This window comes from Vigna radiata, chromosome 3 (assembly GCF_000741045.1).
Source record: "Vigna radiata var. radiata cultivar VC1973A chromosome 3, Vradiata_ver6, whole genome shotgun sequence".
NCBI lineage: Eukaryota > Viridiplantae > Streptophyta > Magnoliopsida > Fabales > Fabaceae > Vigna > Vigna radiata.
The window spans coordinates 10,558,682-10,583,940 of NC_028353.1; the positions used below are offsets into that span (position 1 = coordinate 10,558,682).

General features: G+C 33.2%; 4 protein-coding genes and 1 long non-coding RNA gene across 11 annotated transcripts in view; 3 read left to right on the forward strand and 2 right to left on the reverse strand.

Annotated features, from left to right (window-relative positions):
* The first annotated feature begins 1,082 nt into the window (after positions 1–1,082).
* LOC106757453 lies at positions 1,083–2,925 on the forward strand. The gene is made up of 6 exons (XR_001375514.2): positions 1,083–1,571; positions 1,756–1,820; positions 2,058–2,164; positions 2,297–2,361; positions 2,459–2,629; positions 2,708–2,925. It is a non-coding gene; the product is annotated as an uncharacterized LOC106757453 (long non-coding RNA).
* A 4,239-nt stretch (positions 2,926–7,164) lies between these two features.
* Positions 7,165–11,674, forward strand: LOC106757293 (vesicle transport v-SNARE 11). 4 transcript variants are annotated; one of them, XM_014639930.2, is made up of 7 exons: positions 7,234–7,323; positions 8,556–8,764; positions 9,018–9,134; positions 10,301–10,359; positions 10,430–10,618; positions 11,050–11,220; positions 11,408–11,674. In XM_014639930.2, exons 3-7 carry the CDS (start codon positions 9,041–9,043, stop codon positions 11,558–11,560), a joined length of 666 nt encoding a protein of 221 aa, XP_014495416.1. In that variant the 5' UTR covers positions 7,234–7,323; positions 8,556–8,764; positions 9,018–9,040; the 3' UTR covers positions 11,561–11,674. The 4 variants fall into 4 exon arrangements, with proteins under 4 accessions (XP_022635146.1, XP_014495416.1, XP_022635147.1 ...); XM_022779426.1 differs by having other exon boundaries at positions 7,235–7,323; positions 9,022–9,134; XM_022779425.1 differs by lacking the exon at positions 8,556–8,764 and having other exon boundaries at positions 7,165–7,323; positions 9,022–9,134.
* A 1,336-nt stretch (positions 11,675–13,010) lies between these two features.
* On the reverse strand, positions 13,011–18,046 carry LOC106756669 (two-component response regulator-like APRR1). The gene is made up of 6 exons (XM_014639183.2): positions 17,376–18,046; positions 16,758–16,919; positions 16,522–16,655; positions 15,503–15,670; positions 14,682–14,769; positions 13,011–14,395 (listed from the first exon to the last, which is right to left on the reverse strand). The coding sequence occupies exons 1-6, from the start codon at positions 17,542–17,544 to the stop codon at positions 13,443–13,445; spliced, it is 1,674 nt and encodes a 557-aa protein (XP_014494669.1). The 5' UTR covers positions 17,545–18,046; the 3' UTR covers positions 13,011–13,442.
* A 1,357-nt stretch (positions 18,047–19,403) lies between these two features.
* Positions 19,404–21,727, forward strand: LOC106757018 (putative pentatricopeptide repeat-containing protein At1g74400). The gene has a single exon (XM_014639603.2). The coding sequence runs from the start codon at positions 19,469–19,471 to the stop codon at positions 20,783–20,785; it is 1,317 nt and encodes a 438-aa protein (XP_014495089.1). The 5' UTR covers positions 19,404–19,468; the 3' UTR covers positions 20,786–21,727.
* Positions 21,728–24,161: 2,434 nt separating this feature from the next.
* Positions 24,162–25,259, reverse strand: part of LOC106756845 (valine--tRNA ligase, mitochondrial 1-like) — a 4,537-nt gene continuing 3,439 nt past the window's right edge. Inside the window, exons 8-9 of one of the 4 annotated variants that reach the window (XR_002667403.1) lie at positions 25,080–25,177; positions 24,417–24,488 (exon numbers count right to left, since the gene is read on the reverse strand). The gene's annotated coding sequence lies outside the window, so the exon portion shown is untranslated. The other 3 variants (XR_002667400.1, XR_002667402.1, XR_002667401.1) reach the window with 3 other exon arrangements.

Sequence of the window (25,259 nt, forward strand, 5' to 3'; positions counted from 1 at the left end):
AAAAACTACAAGTTGCTTTTTAAGTATTCTCCTATTACAAACAAGAATTGCAATTTGCAGCATCATCAAAACTTGTCTTCAGGTTTTACCAATACTCCCTTATTGGTAACACCATGAACATAGAGAAATAGATAAATCACAATGAGACAATACTCTGCAAAAAATTTCATATATCTATAGTGAGAGGATAGATGAAAAGTTCAATTAATAATCAAGGCCTCACTATTTTCCTGTTGCACTGCACAGGGTATGCGTCTTCCTCTCGCACGAGAGAGAAGGGGCAAAGTGGTGGTGGTCCGCCATAAAAGGAGGTGGCTTTTTCGGAGTAAGTACTGATAACACCGTGGGCAACAGCGTGGTGGCTGTTCGAGTGGTGGCTAAGGCAGCAACGTTAATTCAATGCGGTGACGACCTGTATCACCGATAATACCTCCAATAGGGTTCGAAGGTGTTGGATCTGGCAGAGAGAGAACAGTGTAGAAGAAGACATGGCATTCTGTTAACCAAAAGTTAACGCTATCAATTTTTAAGGATTATTTTTACATGTTTTAATATTATAAATATTAAATGTCATCAATGTTTTGAGTAGAGACTAAAATCAAAAATCACTAATACAGACAAAAAATATATTTAACCCCCAAAATATTGATTCCTTTTCTTATTTTAATCTTGAATTTGCTTTGACTTTAGTGCAATTTATAGTCTGTTTATTTTAACAACTTTTATTTTTCTTTTTAGTAGAAACCTCGGTAATTATATATTATTTTTATATTTGATCTATAAGCCATCCTATTTTAACAAAATTATAACAATTTGACCTTCTTATCATCCTAGCCTGAATACTTTGCACTTCCCCGTATCCGAAAATTCTAATTTGTTTTCAGATTAACAATGAGTCTTGTTTATCAGTGGAATAATCAATTAATTGTTTCTATTTGGATATTATATATTGAAAGTATCACTAGTATAAAAGTAAGCTTTTAAATCTGTTCAATAAAAATTAAACTTAAAAATTTACTTTTATCATAATTTTAAAATTAGAAATTAAATTTTCTTTTAATTTTTTTAGGTTTCACATTGCTGTAACCTTCCCACTTCTCTTCCTCCCTATCTTTCACGTGGTATCTCTCCCTTTCCATCTCTGCACCGATGATTTATTTTCTAATCTCTCATCAATCGGCAACGATGACCAGCACGCGTTGACGGGACAGTTTCAACCAACTTTCGCGTACGAGCATTGAAGGAATGAAGTTCCGATGTTGGGATTGGGGTTCTAATTTGAGGAATTTTGTGTGCTCTTGATGCCTATCTACAGATTGTTGGTGCGTTTGGGGGGTTAGGGTTTCGAACTGGGGATTTGGATTTCTAATTCTCGCTTTCGGATTCCCCGTGGTGGTTGCGTGGGTTATAGACCAGCGGCGACAGACCAGCTGTTTGTGGAAGAAGTTACGAACCTTGTTGAGCTACATCCAGTGAGAATTTCAGTAAACTACAATCATGCTCTCTGACCCTGTTCACTATAAGGGAAAGCATACTTATATGTGCCTGTGACCAGAAAAGGATATTGACAGGTTATTATTTTCTTTGTACTTAATGTTTTCTTTACCTTTCTCTTTGTTAAGTTTGACATGGGAGACGTACTAATTGGTGGTAAACCCACTGGTAGTGTAGATAATGTGTTCTTCGTATGGTGTATACTTTGCATTGGTTATAATTTCAATTTATTTTGACTAAGCTGATGTAATTGACATTCAGGATATTGTGCCGGTGGGCGTTCAGCCATTGCAGACTTAGGGACTTCGCTACTGGCTGGTCCAATGGTATGAACAAATGCTAGATATAATATTTGTATAGTTTCAATTTAAAATTCTTATACTATATGCAACACTCTCCCTTAAGATATTCGTCTGTCGGTTCAAGATCTATTTCAACAGTTATGGAGATTTTAGACATTCATAATTCTCATTGCACTGTTTATATTGTCCTACGCAAAAAGTTCTAACAAAGGCTTCGCAATAGCTTGTTTCTATGAACACTGATTGCTTTTGTTCTCATAGGCTGTAATAACTATTATAAACCATGCAATTGGAGCAGCTGAAGTTATGAGCCAAGAATGCAAGACCGTTGTTGCAGAGTATGGACAAACGATATTGAATTTGCTGAAGTGAGTACCATTTGTAATTTGTTCTTGCCATATTTTTTTAATAGCTTTCCCTTTGTCACGAATGATTATTTGAAAGATCTTATATTCTTTTAAAATTAAGTTTTCTTTTGTTTTTTGCTTTACATACTTTAGGCGTAGCCGAAGAAGATATGTTCTCAAATTGGATTGTGCACCTTTGATGGGACTCGTGGTGTTGAGTATGTCCTGAAAATATTTTTGGTCCTTTGAATCTTCGGCAATTTATTTAAATGCTTAATATTTTAACACATGATTTCCATTTTATTATTTGTTCAGCCGCTTCACCTTAGTATGTACATTGAGAGCATTGTGGATGAGAATGCAAGAAAATCATCTGGTGGTCTTCATGATGTTGCTTGTTCTGCGTGTGAGATGGCGGTTGTTTGGATGCAGAACCAACTCAGCCGAAATCAAACACTGGATCAGATACTAAACTCCGTAAATCAGGTGAGTCAGTTCTCTTAATTTTTCTATTCAATCATCTTTCCACACCTCTTGATTCATAGGTTCACGATGATGTTGCAGCTTTGCGATAAAATGCCAAGCCCAATGGGAGACTCTTCTGTTGGATGCGGGGATATCTCTTCATTACTGTAGTGTCTATTACTGTAGTGTCTTTTACTATTGTTGGAAGAATTTTTGACCTTCGCCCAGAGGAGATAAGATTTCCTCAGGCTAAAACCTGATTTGTTGCTTTAATGCACCGAATTTTATTATAATGAAAACAAGATAAATTCAGAGCAGTAGAAGTTAAGTAGAAGTTAAGAGTAAGAGGAGTAAAAAACACCATTTTATAGAAAAATAAAATCAATAACGGAATTGACGATAACAACCTGGTTATGAGTAAACACTAATTTCATCCACCAAAATATATATATATATATATATATATATATATATATATATATATATATATATATATATATATATATATATATATATGAAATCAATTTAGGAAGTTAGGGGAGCTCCATTAAGTGTTACCAGCGTTAAATTGTAACCCTTTTATAATAAAATTTTACGATAATTTAATTCCCAAATTCGAATCTCCATTTTTAACCAAATCTCTTTATGATATTTTACTTGATTTATTAGCTAAATAATAGGTAATGAATTTTTATTTTGTTTTCCTTTTCTTTATTTTTTCATAGATGAAACATAATCTTTGATAAATGAGTAACTAGATGAAACAATAAGAATGAGCTTTAATATTAAAGAAGATAATTGTGAAAAAAAGAATATAAATAAATATCTTAATTTTTTTATTGTATATTTCTTCATTTTATTTTATTATTTATTATATTTAATTTTCATTTTTTTTCCAGGCATATTTTGATTAGGTGATGTTTAAGTTTTAATTTGGTTTACTTTTGTTAAATATGATGAAAACTATATTTGGGATTAATCTCTCCTTGTGTTAAATACACATAGAATTCTCTATTTATAATAGAAGAAATATGAGATAAGTCAAAAATATAAATAAAAAATAATAATAAACTAACTAAAGATAAAAGATAAATATAAAATAAATATAATATATCTAACAACTTTTATATTTGTTGTATTTCTGATTTAATAATTAAATAAATAAAATAAATAAAAAATCGTAAATTTAAATCTATTATAATCACAACAGGCTTAAATTCGTTGTTATTTTATGATCAACAACATGCTTAAAATTTACGTGTACTAAACTTACAAACCAAAATAACATACTTAATAAAGCTTTGTTTACGTGTACTGAACTTAGTCCAAAATAACATTCTTAATAAACCTTTTTTTACTAGTGTATCGAGTGCTATAAATGGATAGAATTTATTAAATATGATGTTTTGACTTATCAATGAACTGAACAGTGTTAATTTATAGGCAGTAATGTTCCTTCATTCATGGACCAACAAACATAACTAAAAGTACATAAAACCCTTAAAACATAGAAAAACACAAAAACATAGCATAACAAAATAACAAAATTTCCCCAGAGACAGATTCAACATTGTAGAAAGTATACCACACCTGCATATCTTACACACAAAGTCTTGCACGGGAGACCCGATTTGGGTGGTGAGTCATGCCACGAATGAGTTGTTTGATCTGGTTATAGTTGAAGCACAAGGTCACAAGAAAAAGAGTCGCCTCACGAATGAGTTGATTGATCTGGTTGTAGTTGAAGCAGAAGGAGAGAAGTAAAAGAGGGACGTTGATGATATACCACCATAAAAACTCAGGAGCAATGAGAATCCACATAAGTGCTTCACATCCGACTACACCAGAGACATTGAATATGAAAATAGTTGGAGAGTTGGTTTGAGCTGTGGAAGCAAGTACGTGACAGCATGCTGCTGTGAGGAAGAGCAACACAGTTGGAGTCGAATGTTGGAAGGGGTTGTTGTTTAAACCTCCATACTTAATACCTATTGAAGTCAATTCCAACGCCATTAGAATTGTATAACCTTTGTTCTTCATGGTGTTTATGAGAAGAGGACAAGAAGTGAGATGAAAATGAAAGGAAGAGAGAGAAATTGAGATGCCAAGTGAAAATAGAAGGGCAATGAAAAATCATGCACTGAGAGAAGAGAGAAAGGGAAGACGTGCCTAATTTTGCAAAATCACCTTCACACTCTCCTTACCAGTCCCCCTGCCAAACCAAACCTCACATACTATTGAAAATGTCACATCATATCATGTTCTTTTAAGTTTAAGTTTTAGATTGGATTCTTTTACTTTTGAAAATGTCACATCATATCATCTTTAAGGTTGATTTTTAGATTGGAAAAAATTCTTTAACTTACAAGTTTTTGCAATATAATATATATATATATATATATATATATATATATATATATATAAATAAATAAGTCTGTGATTAATATGTTTTAAATATTTTTATAAAAACAAATTCAAATGTGATATGTGTTATATTGAAAAAAAAAATGTTAAAAAAATGTTATTAAAATATTATTATCCTTTTAAATTCTTTGTTGCAACCTTTTTATTTAGGAAAATGATTTGTAGGCTCTTTCATGCAATATTTTATTTACAAAGCTGTCACACAACTAGTTTTTATTTTATTTTTGAAACTATCACGTCATGTTCTCTAATTTTGATTTTTAGGGTTTTTTCTTCAACCTGTCTATTTACAAAACTGTCACAGCTAGTTTTTATTTTTGAAACTGTCAAGTTCTCTAAGTTTGACTTTTTTATAAACAGATTTAAATTTAGAGACTTAGAAGATCTATTTTCTAATAATATAATCACATCCTATCTCACACAAGTTTAATTATTTTCTTAATTTTATATATTGATGTAAATCATTTATTTTTTTAAAAAATTAAATTTAAAATTAAAAACATATTTATAGATATTAATATATATCTGAAAATATAAAAATGAATAAATTATATGAATGTCTTATGCATAGTCACGGATGACCCTTGCTAAATATTTGGAAACAAGTATGTTGAACACTTCACTACTTCTATATTTTATAATAAAATGTTTTTCTTCTATTTGTTTCATTTCTAGTTCTTATTATAATTTAAGATTTATATTAATAATAATAGTAATAAAATTATAAGAAAAATATAACTTTGATAATCTAAATTTAAATATTCTTAGTCATAAAAATATTGTAAATAATATAAATGAATTAAGATATGTAATAATTTTTATTAAATAAATACTAATAAATATCATTTATTAATTTATAATGGTAATATTATTTTATAATATTAATGAGAAATTCCTAATTTAAAAATATTTTCTCTTACATAATTTTATCATTTTAATTAACATGTTATTTGTTATAGAATGTTGTATAGATTTGATATATGTGAAATTAATGATTATTCAATGAGGAAATCTATCTATTCTACCTAATTTAAAATTTTGGCTATGATAAATTAGATGGTATTTACAATAAAGATAATTGATAATCATTTTAAAATATTTGTAATTACAGTGAAATTTTAAAATATTTTTATAAATATAAATTAATAATAACCAGAGGGCATAACAATTAATTATTATCATTATATATAAGATAGATACTAGAGATTATTGATTTTTCATTATTATTTCATATATAATAAATTGTTAGCGATCATTATTTTTAACATAATATACTTTAATTTTAGTAAAAATAATATATTTTTATTACTATTACAAAAAAAATATTAATAATTAATATTTTTGTTATATTATAGTTTGATTATAATAAATTTTCAAATAACATTATAAATACAAAAGTGATAATTTAATCATCATCACAAAATATTAATAATAACGTTTATTTTATTTTACTAAAAGTATTTATTTTTTAGCAGGTGCTTCCAAGATTTTTTGGGAGGTAGGTAGGTGGAAGGGGACGTAAAAGTATAGCCTGATTGAAATACTTAAATTCTAAGATGACAATAAATTTCTAGAACTAATAACTACGGGGTACCATAGACTAGCCTAGTTTGGATTGCATCAGTGTTTTAAGGTCATTTCCTTTTGCCTTCCGAATTTAGTAATAGAAAAACATTCCGTTTTGCCTTCCGAATTTGGTTGTACTATCGGATCCTAAAGTGTATACCGAATGCAGTACCAAATTCGGAACTTTACTCCGAATGGGACAATCTCAATTGAAATAAAAACTTTTACTAAAACAGGATATGAATATGAAAAATCAATTTTAATAATTTGAATAGTATGTCCATTTTTTATATTAAATTATCATTTTTGTATTTATAATAGTATTTTTAAAATTTATTACAATCAAACTATATTGTAACACTTTCTCTATTTCCATTAAAGTTTCCATTTTCACTCTAATTTTTCTCTTTGTTTTTCATTTCTCTAATTACAATGAAGATAATGGTAGCTGTCAAGTGAGTCATCAATTTGTCTTCTTTTTTTTTTATGGTCACTGTTAAAATGAGGGTCAACCCACAGGATAAGAAACTCTTTCACAAGCTCACCTTTTTGTTCTCCGCTCTCAATTCGCCTCAACACGATGCCGCTATGCAGATTGGGGTGGGGACCTGCAATGTAAAAATGTCGATGAACCCCTTCTGCAAGATCGCCCTAGAAGAGGCCCTTCACATTAGAGAATCTGCTTTGGCCTTCGAGGTTGTCGTGGTTAGCATTGGACCTTTGAGGTAAAGCATCTTTTCTTGTTCAGTGCTTTGGAAAATCAGCTATGAATCTTGTCACTCAAATTGCACCATTGGAATAGGATTATTTCAATTGGAAAGTATAGTTGAAATTTCTTTACAAATAGTCTACTGGTGTCTAGTAATTATTGTATGGGTTCTATAATCGGTTCCATTACTATTAACATGAACATGTACATTACAATTATACCATAATACATTAATCATAAAAGATAACACAGTCATCCTAAAAAATAATATAGTCATCTTACAAAATAATACAGTCATTCTTATTAAGCTGAATTTATTTCTCTCACTTCTACAAATTTGTCTCCAAAAAAAATTCACTAGTAGAGTCTATCCATCTAACTAATAACTCATTGAACATATTTTTACCTTAAATTGTTACAATTCTAAAAACCAATCTTTGCAATTAACTTCCTCTGCTGTGAGTCTATCTTCCATTCAAATCACCAACATATCTTTTTTTGAAAGAATGACGCAGATTCAAGTATATGAAAAATAAATCAATGACAAGAAGAGTAAAATGCAAATGGAAATGAATACATCGAAAATGCAAAAGAGTAAATTAAAATGAAATGAGAGAAAGGGGGAAGGTGAAGGGAAAAGGGGACACGAGAAAAGGAAAACGGACAATGCAAAAAGAAAAGAGGGAGAGAATGTCAAAAGGACGCCAACGAAAAGAGAGAGAGAGAGGAAGAAAGGGGCAAATGTGCTTCGGTGGAGAGCAAGAGCGAGAACCGAATACAATGATGAATCGGTGGAGAGAGTAACACCAATGGTAGAGAGGCAGAGCGAGAACAAGAGACAATGAAAGTTTTCCCTGAAGAGAGAGTGAGAGCAAAATTATGAAGAGAAAATAAGGAAGGTCTTACAACAGAGGAAGAAGTTCACTTCTCTAAAATGAAACTGCCAAACAAATTTCAACTTTTCTATTCTAAATACACCTTCTGCAACAAATTTTAGCTTTTTTAAAAAAACATTCAAACAAATCAATCATTCAACGCCACATGTAGTTATCCAAAAGTTACAATTTAGGTTGTCAAATAAATTTTATCGTTTTATGCAATACTTCATGCACAAAAAACATATTTAAAAAAGAAAAATATTTTTTTTACAAATTTTTTATAACGTTCCTATGACTTGTGATTGCTCTGTTTGGAATATTCTTTTGAAAAATGAGCGAATAAAATAGTGTCACAGTAATTTCAATCCAGTAATTCATGGCAAATGCGTAAATACTCACAAGTTCGGTGAAGCCCAACCAACTCTCGTTGATCCTTCTTCTTCGGTTGGTTCTTTTATTTGCGCAAGCTCCGCTGCTTTCTCCGCCTCCTCTCCTCTCCTCTGATCAGTCTCCGGCTATCTTCCGGTCAATATCGGCAACTCTCCGGTCAACATCCTGAAAACCTCTGATCGTTCTACGGTACGCTTTTTTGTCAACCTCCGTCGACACTTCACGTCCATCTCCTTCGTATCGTCATATTGCTCGTTGTTTTCTGAGATTCTATTTGCAAAATTTGAAAGTTATAAACATATTTATGGGAATTGTGGGGGAAAATATACAAAAGTTTCTTCATAGATATATGTGTGCGTGTGTTTGAAATTAACGTTTAAGTTATTGTTGCTGTTTTTGTTTCTAATTCTTGTATTGGATCTGATTGACTCGAATTGGGAAGGTAGGGTAGAGAAATTGGGAACAATGAGTCAGGTATTTGACGGGTACGAGCGACAATACTGTGAACTATCAGCGAATCTTTCGCGGCAATGCACTGGGGCTTCCTCTCTTGATGGAGGTAATGCAATCAATCTCTTTCTTCACACACACTCTTCAGTTCCACCCTTATAATATTTTTGAGGCTAATGATTTTTAGGCCGTATATAGGAACGGGAAGAACATCGTAACATCTAATGATCAAGTTGGGCTGACAGGATACTATACAATGGTTAATTACTTATTTTGTCCCTTACGTACATAGGCAATTTTTACATTTTAGTGTCTATACCCAAAGACTACTTGTTTTAGTTTTACACATACACTATTAAAACAGATTACATATTAACAGGTTTATATGAACTAAATGAGTAAAAAAGAAAATGTATGCTCGGAGACTAAAAGTAGTAGTTTGTGTGTAGGGACTAAATTGTAATGATGGTACAAGTATTGAGATTAAATGAGTATTTTGTTTTTTATCAGAAAAATATACATATCTATATATATTGGAGCAGTTGGGTGTTCCAACCATTATACAAAATATATTTATATTGTTCTGTGCTTTAGGTCTCCATGAACATGATTAAAACCTCTACATTTGGGTAACTAAACCTTCCGTAATTACTTATCGAATAGGAAGATGGAGTTTTAATTTTCATGATCACTGCATTACTATAAAATTACTATAAGATTATTAAATGCTTCTCTTTTGAAAGTTGATTTCATGAATACTGGAACTTTGGATGTAATGTTTTTATATGATTTTAAAATTGGAAAAAACTTAAATGAAGTTCTTTCGATGCTTTTTAGTTCTGTTTCCTAATTAAAATTGGAGTTTCACACTGCTAACTCGCACAATAAAAGTGGACATTTAAAGTTGGCATTGAATAACGAGTTGGGCTCCTATTTTTATTAGAGAACAACGCCAAAAACATCTGAAAAACGCTTCCTAAGTTTTGTCCTTTAAAATTTCCGTTTTGCTAATTTTAGCAGACCCAACTATAAGCGTGCTGTATGAAACTTAAACTTGCATCAAAGGTTTGCTATGGGGGAATGCATTATGAAGAGACCTTCCTTCTGATAAATTATTTTATTCGTATAATTTCTGCTGAAGAGGCTTAAGCTTTTTGTTAAGGATGTAATCTTTTATCAACTCCCATCCCACAACATACACGCACGCAAAAAAAAAATGGATAAGGACTGTAGCTTTCTCTGTCTAATGTTTGCTGGTTACCTTGTGTGCCGCAGAACAAAAGAAGCAGAAAATTTCTGATATAAAAGCTGGATTAGATGATGCTGAAACATTGGTATAGACTTATCTTCTCTTCCTCCTCCTGATGTTTTGCTCAATTATAATTCTTCCTTGAATATTTTCAGATTCGAAAAATGGACCTTGAGGCTAGGAGTTTGCAGCCTAGTATGAAGGCAACTCTTCTTGCCAAGTTAAGGGAATACAAAACTGATTTAACCAATTTGAAGACCGAAGTTAAGAGAGTTACAACATCTAATGTCAGTTTCGCTGCTAGAGATGACTTGTTGGAATCAGGAAGTGCTGATACACTGGCGGTATCTCTCTTATACATCCCTTCCTCAGATATTAATACGTGTCAATGTAATTAATTTTGAACTGGGGGATTTGAGACTGGATTTGGCTGGTAATTTTAGTTGTTAGAAAAGGCTTTTTTGGAAGTTAACGTTGTGAATTGCCTTCAAGCCAAAGTTGGCCAAGTATTTGGGCCTCCAAGCCGTAATACCCACGTTTATATAGCACTAAATTACTGAAGTCCTGTGGGTATTTTAGGGTTGGAAAGAGCCAGAAACATTGCATGATGTTTAGCTATTTTGAATCTCAACTTTGGATTCTTTGACATCTGCAATTTCTTTCACCTCCATCTCAGTACAACGTTTCTTATGTTCTATAGTGCATCGATATATGATACATTACCTTCTTTTCATTTATTTTGCATTCTAATAGCTACTTATGGATGCTACGACAGGTATCAAATGATCAAAAGGGAAGACTTCTGATGTCTACTGAAAGACTTAATCAGTCTACTGATAGAATAAAGGATAGCAGAAAAACAATGCTGGAGACTGAGGAGCTTGGTGTATCTATCCTCCAAGATTTGCATCTACAGCGACAATCCCTACTCCATGCCCATAAGACAGTAAGTTCCACCACTTCGCATTTGATGGTCAAGGTCAACTAGCAGATGCACTTATAAGCACTTCACTTTTTAAAAATGTTTTCCCTATATAGAATCCATCTGACCTCAGGCCAGTCAGATCTTGTTTCGGAAATCCTTACTTCTGATAAGTTCTGAAGAGTAGAATATTAATCGTTTCTCGTTTCAGCTCAATGGGGTGGATGATAACATAAGCAAAAGCAAGAAGATTTTGTCAGCCATGTCAAGAAGGATGAGCAGGAACAGATGGATTGTAGGCTCCTTATTGACAGCTATGGTCATTGCAGTAATAATCATTTTATATTTCAAGCTGACTCATTAGCCTGCTATCTTGGCTTCTTATCAAGAGCTGTTTGAGCAACGGTTCTCATTAAAATTTCTTATTACATGAAAAATTCTTTCATTTGAGATAATGACAATAGTACCATTACACATTCCTGTGATGCATCATTATTCTTTTCGTTCTATGATACTTCAGATTGGCGTATACAAAGAAAATAGAAGTATCGTCACTATGCCAAAGATAAAGAGAACAGAAATGGCTTAGCAAATTACTGTCGCTAACGTTACAGAAAGATTTTACATGACTTTTTAAAGTTGCAAACAGTTTTTTTTTTTTTTTTTTGGATTTGATTCCTGTAGAGGGCACATGTCCTTTATAGCCAAATCCTTTTTTTTATTTATTATATCTCAATTCCATCCTACCAAACATTTTCATTGCATGCTACCGATTCAAGATAAGGATGAATGACTCAAACTTTTTGGGGAATCAATATTCTCTAATATAGCTTTGGTTAAATATTTAGTTATATAAAGTATTTGACATTTTCTTATTTAGTTTTTGAACTATTTTTAATTGCTTTTTAATATTTTTATTTTTTTAATTGAGACTGATACAACTTGGAATATATTAAAAAAAGGATTACGGATTCCCAAAATATTTTGGAAAAATATTTCTCTGGATAGTATATGAAATTAACTTTCAACTAGTTCAATTTAATCATTCTATATTAAAAAATTTAATTACGAAATAAAATTCTGAAATCATTTAAAATATATGTCTAAATATTAGAACTTTTTAAAATATTTTATTCAGAATTTTTTTTAAACCTTTCATAATGCTTGTTTCGGTTATTCATTCATATTATCCGAGATAAAGTGATGGGTCTGCTTCCAGATGAGCTTGTCTGCTCGATTTTTCCTTTTCCTGGTTCTGTGGTCTTATTGTCTTCTTGCTGGAGCCCTGCGATTGCTTAGAGTTGTCATGTTCAAACTCATTAATTAATATTTCTGATTGGTTACCTAATTAATTACTAATTGGCATCGAAGAAAAGAGCAGTTGGATTTAGAGCCATTTGCTACAACCAATCACAAACACATATTCCTTCACTCATTATCCCATTTGTCAAAATATTTATATACAATTTCTTATTTATGTTTGATTAAATATATTATTATATAAATAATGGTAATTTCAAATTTGGATCGATAATCCTTCACTACAAAATGCTTTTAACAATCACCATACAATATAAAATACTGTCCATGTTATTTTATGTCGACAAAATTACTCAAATTTTAAAAGTTAAAGTTGAATTGCTCAAATAGCTGCTTTAAAAGATACAAAATCAAGATAAATTTGAAAAATAGGACAAAAGACCAAAAGTATCTGAAATTTTGCCATGACGGAAAATCGATTTATTATCCCCAGAGAAAAAAAAAATGTACAACGAAATTTAGGGGGTGAAGTGTTTTGTATGCTTGTGAAATTATAAAAGTAAAATGTTAAACAAATAACTCATTTCTCAGGTCAACTTTTTAAAATGTCATGACATTTCTCCATAAAATAAGCAGGAACAAGCTGCTTGTAACTGTTTCAATAAAAAGTAAGCATGATACTCTCAGCCGCAGTGGACATTACCAGCAGGAGGTAATACCTTCAGAAATAGCTCAGAAGGATGGATCATTCAGTGAGCTGCTAATGCAAAGGCAAGAGCTTGTTTCGACTGTAAAAGATGAGGGTACATATTGGATGAACACCCCAGATACATGAGAGCACGTGCACATGCTCATGCTAATAATTTGATACTTTGGTCAGAACTTTCCAAAAAAGTAAGGAATCCTTTTGACAATGCAATATCAGTGAAGGAAGAAATGGATTTAACCCTTCATTTTGTCAAGTAAAAGTAGCAATTTTGACATGCTCAAGCATCCTCAGGAGAAGAATCTCTTGCTCCCTGGTCATCTTCATCCTCTTCATCATCTTCATCATAGTCAATTGATGCAGGCTGTCCATTGAGATCAACATTGGCACTGTTTAATTTTCTGACAAACTGTCCCCTCACTCGAGGCCGTCTTTCAGCAAGTCGTTTCCGGTTAACATACCTAATTTTCTTATCAAAACAGCGCTCTTTCCTTTTCTGTCTGAACTTCATCAGTGCTGCTTCTCTCCTGTCAACTTTACTTAATTTTGCTTCTGATGAACTTGAGCTGCCAAATGATGGCCATGAATGGGGTTGAGGAACCTGACCAGGTTGTAAGCATATACTCATTGGGTAGTATGGGAAAGATGTCATCCCTGGTCCGTGAGGACCACCTTGGGGAAGATGACTGTATTGAGCAATCATAGCTGCACTAGGATGATTCTGTAGGTCCTGCATATTCTTCTGGTGATACATTTGTGCAGATGAAGGCATCATGACATGATTAACAACTCCTGAAATATAATATGGATAAGTATGTTGGGAAGACATGCCAGATACTTCATGCTCAGAACAATGAGTCCCATTTCTTGGATGCATCACACCCTGATGGAAATTTTCTTCCTTGTGCTTTTGCGGGGAAACTTCCATCGATGCAGGTGGAGTACAAGACCTTTCCATAGAGAGAGAATCAGGTATACTACTGCTGCTGGGTAAGTCATCTTGCGATTGACTTTCACAGGTCTCTCCATTTTCACGTGTTTGTAGGTCATTAACCCCTTGTTGAGCACATGCTTGATGCATAACTTCCATCCTCACATGTGCAGCCCCATGGTTGTCTACGTTAACAACCCCTTCAAAGTTGCTCTTCAGTATAGATGCTTTGACATACGTGAAAAAGGCTGATGACTCCCCTATCCTTAATTCACTCTTCTTCGGACCAGATGAAAAATGTGCTACAAAATTACAACAAATCACAGAGAAAACGATAAACTTTAATGGGTATGTGCTACAAAAACTTTCAACCACAGGAACTCAAATTCCAATTCAGATTAAACCATTAAGATAATAAAATGTACGGAGCCATAAAAGGCAAGTAAAGAACAAGTGATTTTAAAACAAGTTCCTACAATCATACTTAGAAGTAGTTGGTGCTACACTATATAACTTTACTTTTATAGCAAAAAATCAATAAATAACTTATGGCTATTGAAAAAGGTCAAACAAAGAAAAGAAGCACACCTGTTCGATGATCATGAAATCCATCAACTTCAGGCCCGTGTTCTGATGCATGAGCGTCTAGAGGTTTCTCAACAGCAGCAATAGTAGACTGAAAAAGTAAATTATATGCATAAATGACCACATACTACAACACTTGCGATTTGAAGTTATTAGTAGCTACATAATAATGTCTACTCATGGCTTAAACACTCTTTAATGATGTCAGCTTTTATCTGACTGATAAAAGGTAATAGAGAAATGCTACATCTAAACCCATTTACACTTGAAGATAACTAGTATCCCTTTTCTGCACTACAGGAGTAACTTTCGATCTGTGTGGAGGAGACACACAAATACTAAATGTCAAGGAATAACCACTGAAAAAAATTAGATAGTTTGGTAAAGACTGGATTTTATATATTCAATTTATATGAAAATACTACTTTTCAAAGTATCACTTCATAAACTTCCAGGTTTTGTTTATAATTTCCATGACAATGCTACTTAAAATTGGTTTTAGGGAATTAATTTATTTATAACTTGAATCTGATTCATTGTTTGAGTTCCTATGAACATAGTCATTGCCTTTGCTACACAATCAACAATTTATTTTACCTATGCTTTCCCGTTTATAACTCAGTCTCTACAGTGGCATCAGACTTCATGCTACCTTAACATTGAATAATGATATGAAGACTTAGAAGCATGTCATTGTCAAAGTCGAATAAAAATTACCCCTTCATGGATAAACTTAATTTCAAAGTTTACTATGATGTACAAATTTATTGATTGGTGACTATGTTGGTTGAATTATTGCATTATTTAAATACTTTACCACTCACCTCTTGCTCTTGTTGGACTGACAATCCCACCTCTGGATTGTTGCTTCTCTTGGACTTGTCATCTGTGTCATCAGAGAACAAGGTGGTACTGTTTGTATTGGCATCACTGGGATCTGATGCTACAAGATCAAACTCATAATTCAAGATGTTTTTCTCTACAAGTCCAAGCTGCAAGCAAAGATATAAAATTTCAATTTCAAATTGGGTTGGTCTAAACATGAATTGGAAAATCAAGAGAAAGTTCACGCTTGCAAAGAGAAGAATCAAGCTAGGTAAAGTGGAGGGGCAGCCCTAACATTCTATATGCCATGCATATTTTATGGTTAATTCATCATCTGTCCAAATTGTTTCTACACCAAGCCTCCTGTTAACTCAAGGTCCCTTACTTCTTTCCAAAATCCAAATTATCTGACAAATTCAATGTATATAACTTAATGCAAGGCAAAAACGAAATTATCAACTAAAATTGATATCTGTGTGATGGTAACAGACATAAAGTTGTTTGGCTTTGCCCATAAACTGCTGCACAGATGAGGTAGCCCGATAATTGCATGCAATGTGGCTTCTGTAAAGCTTATGCATAAAGCATATCCTCTAATAGTTCCATACAGAGTTAGGCAAATGGTTTTGTTTTCAAAATAACGCAAACTTACTAGCTAAAAGTTAGAAAAACTTTTGGTAGAACTTAGATTGGCAAGATCAACCTCAAAACTCAACAAGAAAAAAAAAAAGTCAAAACTACTAATATATATTACTCATCTAATATATCAAAAAAATTACGTATTCTATCGTATCATTCAAACCGTGGTTCATGTGAGGCTTAAATCTTGACAACCTAATTTTCCAAAACTAGTGACTATGATATGATGGTAAAAGCTGACAGCACAAAACAGTGGGGAGTCAAATCTTCATCCATTTGATACTGCCCAGATTTTACAGACAACAGGTTGAAAACTAATAAAACGAAAAAATACAAAAAATGGGGAACATCCAAAAATATGAAGTTGACCAATACGAACCATGCGCCTCCGTCTCCACATGTGCGTCCACAAATTTAATAGTTCATTAGTACGTAAGGGCTTTACTAGATAGTCAGCTGCTCCAAGTCTCAAGCACTTAACAACAACGGATACCTCATCTTGTGCGGACATCACTTATAAAAAAAAAATATTCAAAACATTGATGAGCACAAAATAATTTGCTTAAACTCAAGAGTTTCACTGGTTTCTTAGCAATTTAAAGAACCAGAGCTTACTTATAACAGGGATTCTGCGAAACTCTTTATCCCGTGCTATGTACTTCAACATCTTCATGCCCTTCTTTGTTGGAAGGTCAAGTTCAGCCAGTATGATATCTATATGTTGCCCCTCTGCATTCAGCGCGTCAATTACCTGTCTCGGCGACTTTACTAAAGTCACTGTGTAGCACAGAGAATCAAGAGGTTTTTATATATATAAAATCTCAGGCTGAAATTGCCCTTATCTTTGACATATATACATCTTCAACAAATGAGTATCAAAAGAGAAATAGCAAAAATGAGTATTTCAACTACTCATTGAAATCCAACACTGGCACAAAGAACACCAACCGAGTTTCAAGAGGAACTATAGTCAAACTTGGGTTAGCGAAACTCAAATTTGACTAACTCTTTTTTCTAGCAACATATACAAATTAATACTTTTCACAAGAAACCCCAAAAACAAAACTTTTTTTCTTCGGAATTTGAAAGATGACATAAACATAATCACAGCAAGCAAAGATAGCACACAAATAATAACTAAGTACAACAAAGGGAGCAAAAGAAAAAAAAAAAAAAAAAAAAAAAAACAGAGATTATAAAAGGGATTGAGTTGAGGTGAGTCTCCGTACATACCCTGATAAGAACACCTCAAAAGAAGCGTGAAAACCTCTTGAGAACTCTTGGAATCGTTATCGCACAACAAAATCCGCACCTTACTTCTATCAATGAACCCATCACCACTCTTCCCATTATTTCCACCACCACTTTCTATATTCAAATTAATCTCCTCACCAGACTCCATATCCAACTCAAAAAATCAATTTTAAAAAAAAAAAAAAACAAAATCACACACTCACTCACCCACTACCCTGACATAAAACCGACGACGCTATAGAACTCTCACAACCAGACCCCTCCATTTCCGCAACGCAACTTCCCAACCAAAACCATCATCAAATCAAAAGCTCACTCACTCACCCAGCGAATCCGGAACTCCCTCAATCCAAAAAAACCGAGGAAGATCAAGGAGCACCGTTCAGACGGCGCACGTTAGCAAAAGGCGGAAAAGAGTGGAAGGAAACGATGGTTGGTTATAATTGGGTGAGAGGAGTCGGCGAAACGAAGCATGGTAACCTCAGCTTTGTTTATTTGGAGAAAGGCGATTAAAAAAAGGGTGACTAATGTGCGCCGGATTGGGCAGTGCGCACGGGGCGTCGCATAGCAGAGAAAGGGACGTGGAAAGGGTAGAAGAAAAGTGCAATAGCATGGAAGAGAGAGAGAGAGAGTGGATAGTTGGATAGAGATAGAGAGAAGGCCACGTCACCCTCAGATCTTTCTCATTCAACCAAATTCACCAATGACCAATGTCTGTCCCCAAAATATCCCATCACACCTATCAACCAAATCTATTCATATTTTCATATCTTTATAAATTTCTAAATATTTTTTTCTAATAATTATATCTTAACACTCTTAATATAAAAATAATAAAATTATTCATATATCTAAATTAAAATTTATTAAATATTGGGTACAAAAATAGCTATAGATACTCAAGGAGTATGTCATTAATAAATCTAATTAGTTAATTGGCAAGATGTATCATCTTTTTTATTGTGGAAAATTGTGATTAATTCATGGTTAATCATATTTCAATAACCAAAATACTTGTTCAAATATAAAAACATTCTTTCAAACATTCAGAACACTGCTGAAATAATGAATCAACTAAAAAGTATTCTATTAACACAATTAAAATAAAAATGAAGTTTATATACTCTGAGACATTTCTTAAAGTAAATAATAAATCTTTCTTATCAACTACATTTGTTGTTGTATAAATAATGTTTAGGTCTCCTTTTGTGTCTTCCTTTATCCTTGCAATAATATTTGCATATAAGTTAAATTTGTGTCTTTAATTATATTTTCATTCAGTTGTTTTGGTTTTTAGGATGAATTTGAAATAGTGGATTTAAAGGAAAAAAAATAAACATAAGCTTGTTTGCATTAAGGAAAAAATATAACAACTGAAAAGAAATGAGAAAAAAAAATTATAAAAATTGTTGAATAATGTGATGAAATTGATAAATTAAAAAATATATATTTTAGTTGATAAAATTAAACAATTATCATTTTACCATTTATTATAAAAGTAATTTAAAATAAAATATAATTAATGTAAATTAAGTTAAAATAAAACGTGAGTTAGTATTTAGTATAGAAAAAGTTAAAAATATAAAATTATATATTGAAAAATAATGTAATTGATAAAAAATAAGTTGCTATAGGTGATTAATTGTTTATTATAATTATTATTAATAATAAGGTTTAAATTATTAGTTGGTGTTCATTGTTTCAATTAGATTATATTTATTGTAAAAATGAATCAATTTTACTTAGTTTATATTTATTGTAAAAATGAGTCAATTTTAATTATATTAAAATTATCACAAGATATTTCTATTTTAATTCAAGATCAATTATACTTTTAAGTCACCAAAGTGAGGACTACTTCACTTCAAATTATACCGAAATTGTCATGTGCTTTGATCCTAATTGGTAAATTTTTTGAAAGAGAACCCAGATTGGTAATTTTGAAAAGATATTAACTCAATTTGGTTAAGAAAAACAAGTTAAACAAATTCATTGAGATCAAATGAGTGTTGTGAAGGCAGTGAGTTGTATACATAAGTGCAAAATATCGCAGAACTGAACGTGTGATATTCATGACACACTTGAAATGGTTCAATTCTTTGCTAGGAAGCAGTACGAACCGGTTGGTTCGTGTTTGCATGTCCACGTGCAATCACAAAGCTGAGTTCCCCGTTAGCCTCAAACCACGAAAACCGAACCAAACCCTTAGGAAGCACCTTGAATGCAATAGGCACACCAAAGTGCTTCTCCTCTTCAGATCCTTGTTAAGAAAAGGACCAACTTTCAACGCCATTGACAGCTTTTCTCTGCTTTATGCCCTCAGAGCCTGCAACAACAAACACTCCTCCGCCCAAGGAAAACAACTGCATACCCTCATCGTAAAACTTGGGTACCAAGCCATTGTTCAACTCCAGACATCCCTTTTAAAAGTCTACGCCCAGAGTGGCAACCTGCGTGATGCACACCAAGTGTTCGTTCAAATACCCTCTAAGAATATCATATGCTGGACCTCTTTGATTTCTGCCTATGTTGACAACCACAAGCCTGGGACAGCTTTGCAACTGTTCAGAGAGATGCAAAGGAACAATGTGGAACCTGATCAAGTCACTGTGACCGTTGCCCTCTCTGCCTGTGCTGAGACCGGGGCACTGGAAATGGGTGAATGGATTCATGCCTTGGTCAGGTGTAAAGCAGGGCTGAACAGAGATTTGTGTTTGGATAATGCTCTTATAAACATGTATGCGAAATGTGGGGATGTTGTGACGGCTAGGAAGGTGTTTGATGGAATGAGAAAGAAAGATGTCACAACTTGGACTTCCATGATCGTGGGGCATGCAGTCCATGGGCAAGCAAATGACGCTCTTCAACTTTTTTCAGAAATGAGCACAGGTAGAGACAAGGGAGATGGTGTCATGACCCCAAATGACGTAACGTTCATTGGAGTTTTAATGGCTTGCAGCCATGCAGGCTTGGTTGAGGAAGGGAAGCGGCATTTCAGAAGCATGAGTGAAGTTTATGGTATAGAGCCTAGAGAGGCTCACTTTGGCTGTATGGTGGATCTCTTATGCAGAGGTGGGCATCTGAGAGATGCCCATGACTTCATTATGGAGATGACAATCCCACCAAATGTGATTGTCTGGCGAACCTTGTTGGGAGCTTGCTGTGTTCACGGTGAATTAGATTTAGCTGCCGAAGTTAGGCACAAACTACTCAAGTTGGATCCTGGCTATGTAGGTGACAGCGTTGCTATGTCTAATATTTATGCAAATAAAGGCTTGTGGAACAACAAGATACATGTGAGGAATCAGATAAAACACTCAAGAGCTCCTGGTAGTAGTTCAATTAGAGTTGGTGAATTTCTGATCGTTGATGGCGATCATCCTTTATGACAGATAAGCGATGATGTTCCATTGAAGCTTATGGTTGATTGCCAAGTTCATTCTATCCTATTAAGCACCGATGAGAGGTAGCTTACTTATGTACAAGCTAATCCCGCAAAGTTGTTTAGTTTCTTTTCTTTTCTGCTCCGAGTTCAACCATTGTTATTGTAGGTAAAAACAGGCTAGAAACAAACTAGACATTAGAACAGTAGAAGTGGTAATAACTTATATATGACAAGTATAGCCAATTCAAGATTCAACAGTGAAGTTTAGTATAGGGATAAAAATGAGAGTCAAGAATTCACGGATGAGTTTTGCCAATGATATTCCCCGGCGATCCCTGAGTGTTTTTTTTTTTTCTTTAACTGACTCACCCCCACCTTACCTATGGGTTGTTTTGTTTTGTAATAATGGATCTGACTAATCATAGGCATACGGGTATACAAGGGGTTTGGGATCTTTTGGAATTGGGTTCCTACCAATCTCACCCCATATAAATTTTGCCTTGTCCACAAGAGAAAGGTAAGAAACTTCTCCTTGATTTTCTTTGCTTCTTTCCAAGTAGCCTCTTCGACTGTTTGAACAGTCCAAAGGATAAGCCATTCATGACTACCTTGGTATCATGCTTACTCTCTCTGGATGCTAGAATTGCCTTTGGAACAACTGGATTTGTATCTTAAACCTCTATCTCAGGGAGCATTGTGATTTCTACTAATGTACCTTGATGATATTTCTTGGACTATAATACTTGGAATACAGGATGAACGTTGGATACTTCTGGAAATTGTAGCTTATTATAGGTTACCTCCCTTATGTGGGCTACAATTTAGAAAGAACAAAATAGTGTGGAGACAATTTTGGATTGATCTATGTTTAAAGGCAATAAAATGGACATATTTAGATGACCAATCAACTACTACTTTTATAACTTCATATCAATGTGACTTTTTAAAGGCAATAAAATGGGCATATTTAGATGACCAATCAACTACTACTTTTATAAACTTCATATCAATGTGACTTTTTAAAGGCAATAAAATGGACATATTTAGATGACCAATCATAAACTACTTTTATAACTTCATATCAATGTGACTTTGGCAGCCTCATTATTTACTCTATTAAAATCTCTTCCCAAACTTTCTCTATGACTGGAATTGGTTGTAGGGTCCAGCTGAGACAATGTTTGAGTTTCGGGTATAGGTTGAAATCCCTTACTTCAAGCATTCTAAGTTGTCTTGAAGATCGGATGGATTTCCTGATGGTCCTCCACCATCCAAGTTATGTTATTTGTTCTCTCTCCTTCTTGTCCAAGTCATGTAGAAGGGTGGGTCCAGCTGAGACAATGTTTGTGTTTCGGGTATAGGTTGAAATCTCTTACTTCAAGCACTCTAAGTTGTCTTGAAGATTGGATGGATCTCCTGATGGTCCTCCACCATCCAAGTTATGTTATTCGTTCTCTCTCCTTCTTGTCCAAGTCATGTACAAGGGTAACTGTCAAAGGTACTCTGACACTTAAGTTAGTGACTTTACGTAATAACGTTGTAATAAAGATGAATCAGAATTAATTACCTGACATCTCCTATCAAACATATATTTAAAAATATTATAAATAAATTTCAATATTTCTAGTAATTCCCAAACTACCCATTAACCGTTGTTATGGCTCAGATTATCAATTAATGATTGTCAAGACATATATTTATAAATCTTATAAATAAATAACTTTCATTATTCCTATTAATTTCCAATTAATAACTATTATTCTTATTAATTGTTCATTAATAGTTGTTATTGCTCAGATTATCAATTAATGATTGTTCCAGACCGGTCGGCCATTTCCTTAATGAATGGTCGACCGCCCAGTTCTTTAGAAGGGTAGACTCAATTGTCGGAGTCGGAGGAGACAAGGTAGTTGATACTTGAATTGAGTCACTTAGTGTTTGTTGAGAAACACCTAGTGAACTAGGCACAATTGGAGGATCACAATCAATAGGAATATTGATAGTATTTGAAGGAGACATATTAGAAAAAGAATGATCATTAAAATAAAAGGAAGACTCCTTGAAGGTGAGATCTGCAAATATAAAATAACGATTAAGAGAAGGAGAAAAATACTTGTATCCTTTCTTTGATTTAGTAAAACCTTAAAAAACATGTTTGTGGTATGTAGAGCATAAGGTTCTTTGTTCATTGGCCCTGTCCACTACAATTGTTGTTGTTGTTAGAGTCGTCATTGCCTCGTCACTGTCACCAGAGCATTAGTTTCAATCGGTGACCACAATTTTTCTTATCTCGACCAAGCAACCACAACGCCATCAAGATCGCTACCATTGGAGTCCCTCTCATGCATCGATCATAGTTTGCTTCCACTATACTTTCTAGTCGCTCGTGACAACACGTGTGTCGTTGTCTCCATCGTCGACCACCTTCGTTGGACTCATCACGACCTCCCCTATTTGGATCTGACCTTATTGTGTTGATTGAGAGCCTCTTTTGAGTTCTATGTTTTTACTCTCTTACTTGTTCATGGCTTCTGATCCCTCATGTTAAGAAGCTAATTTTAAGCCTAACTCAACCTCACCAAACTGGCTTTTAAGGTGAGGTTTGCACCAACTTATATGCTCTAAATTGACCTTTATCTCTAGTCGATGTGGGACTTCCAACACATTGTCTGAGACTAAAAATTAATGAATGGTCCGATAGCGGGTAGAACAACATGCACTAGTGGAAAAATTGCTTTTTATGACGGGTAAAAATGACCTATTATGACGGATAACTTGGCATCATAGTTCTGGGCATCATAATAGGTCCTGTGCATTTTATGACAGACAGAAAAGTCCATCATAATAGGTCTAGTGTATTATGACGTACTTTCTGTCACCTATCATAATAGGTCCAGTATATTATGACAGATTTTCACTTATCCGTCATAATATAGCGACTTTACCTATCATAATATGTAGCATTTTATGACGATGATTCTTTCACCTATCATAATATGTAAAACATATTATGACAAGTAATTGTTCACCTATCATAATATATACTTTTCAAAAATAATCTTTTTTATTACATACATTGTTCACCTATCATAAAAACTTGTTTTATAAAAAAAAAAACATTATTAAGAATCCACAGGTGCCATNTTTAACCATTCTTCCTTCCTTTTCCCAACAAGCAATAATCATAATCAATATTTTTAAAGAACTAACCAGCTTTACCAGTCAAAAGTGAAAGGATAAACATGTATAGGATTTTACTTGAGTACAACAAAACATGTGTCGAGACATCAGATAACTTTTTGTAAAATTAGCAGCAAAAACCCAGATATCCAAACATCTAGTCATATAATTATCGCAACAACACCTTCAACCAAAAAGATAAAATAATATAAATTTGAATATGGAACACAATGCAAATAAATGATACAAATGTAGAGACATTCTTGACTCTTGTCTATGATTTAACAATAAAAACTCTAGTACATTACAGCAAAAAGAAATATAACATAAATGCATAACATCTTACATAGAACGAACAGCTGAAACATCAACTAGAGAGCCACCTTCAATTGTATTAATAATGTCTAGAATAACTGATCCGGGGTCACTCTTGTGCAACTGAAGAGCTTGCCTGAAATGAGATAGATATATAATATGGCATGTCCCTGCCCTGGTTTCATGGAATTCAGGCAAATTGCACATGTTCCCTATGGATAATGCAGAACAAAATGTAACCAAAGGTGATATCAAACAAGACTCTACAAAACCAAGATGGAGAAAGGAAAATAAACATGTCGATATCATCTAAAAAACAACACAAAATATGGTTGGAGCTGGTGTTGGAGTTTTCTTATATGGGTTGCCTCATGGTTGATTCGTGCCGAATGTTTCAGATACTTCCTCTTAAAGAACCCAACATTAACTATGGTTATAAGTTTTGTTGAATCTTATTTTATGCACGTATGCAAGTTAGGAAAAACTAATAAAAATAGCTTATAAAATGTCCAGTATAGCATAACTAAGACATATATGAAAACAAATTAACATATCTGTAAATAGTCCAATAATTTTACACTATCACTGGATATATCCTTTTAGTCTCTCACGTTCATAAACCATAAAAACTAGCACAAAATGAAAAGTGTATGTAACTGAACTATTAAAAGAATTGGATATATAAAGAACTAAAATAAATAATTTCTAGGGGAATTAAAAATAAAAGATTATACACTTCATTACAGTTTATACTGCAAATACTCAATTATTTAACATGTACAAGAACTACTTAGTTTAGATACCTAGTGAGGAGCTTAGTTGAAAATCGAAGATTCCCATGAAACTCAACAATACTGTAAAAAAGCTCATTTTTTTAATCTAAAACCTCGAGCTTCAATTCCTACATAATAATTATTCATCAGAACCACATAAGCGACAATACATGTGCTATTGCAAATGACATGTAGTTCAACACCATCAAG

Excerpts from the sequence above, each read along its gene's own strand:
- LOC106757293 (XM_022779425.1), top strand. The coding sequence starts at position 7,187 with ATGCAGATTGGGGTGGGGACCTGCAATGTAAAAATGTCGATGAACCCC. Across the intron at positions 7,324-9,021 it reads GTTAGCATTGGACCTTTGAG|GGTAGAGAAATTGGGAACAA; the intron begins GTAAAGCATCTT and ends TTGGGAAGGTAG. Across the intron at positions 9,135-10,300 it reads GGCTTCCTCTCTTGATGGAG|AACAAAAGAAGCAGAAAATT; the intron begins GTAATGCAATCA and ends TGTGTGCCGCAG.
- LOC106756669 (XM_014639183.2), bottom strand. The coding sequence starts at position 17,544 with ATGGAGTCTGGTGAGGAGATTAATTTGAATATAGAAAGTGGTGGTGGA. Across the intron at positions 16,920-17,375 it reads TTTGAGGTGTTCTTATCAGG|TGACTTTAGTAAAGTCGCCG; the intron begins GTATGTACGGAG and ends TGTGCTACACAG. Across the intron at positions 14,770-15,502 it reads CAGTCCAACAAGAGCAAGAG|TCTACTATTGCTGCTGTTGA; the intron begins GTGAGTGGTAAA and ends TTACTTTTTCAG.
- LOC106757018 (XM_014639603.2), top strand. The coding sequence starts at position 19,469 with ATGACACACTTGAAATGGTTCAATTCTTTGCTAGGAAGCAGTACGAAC.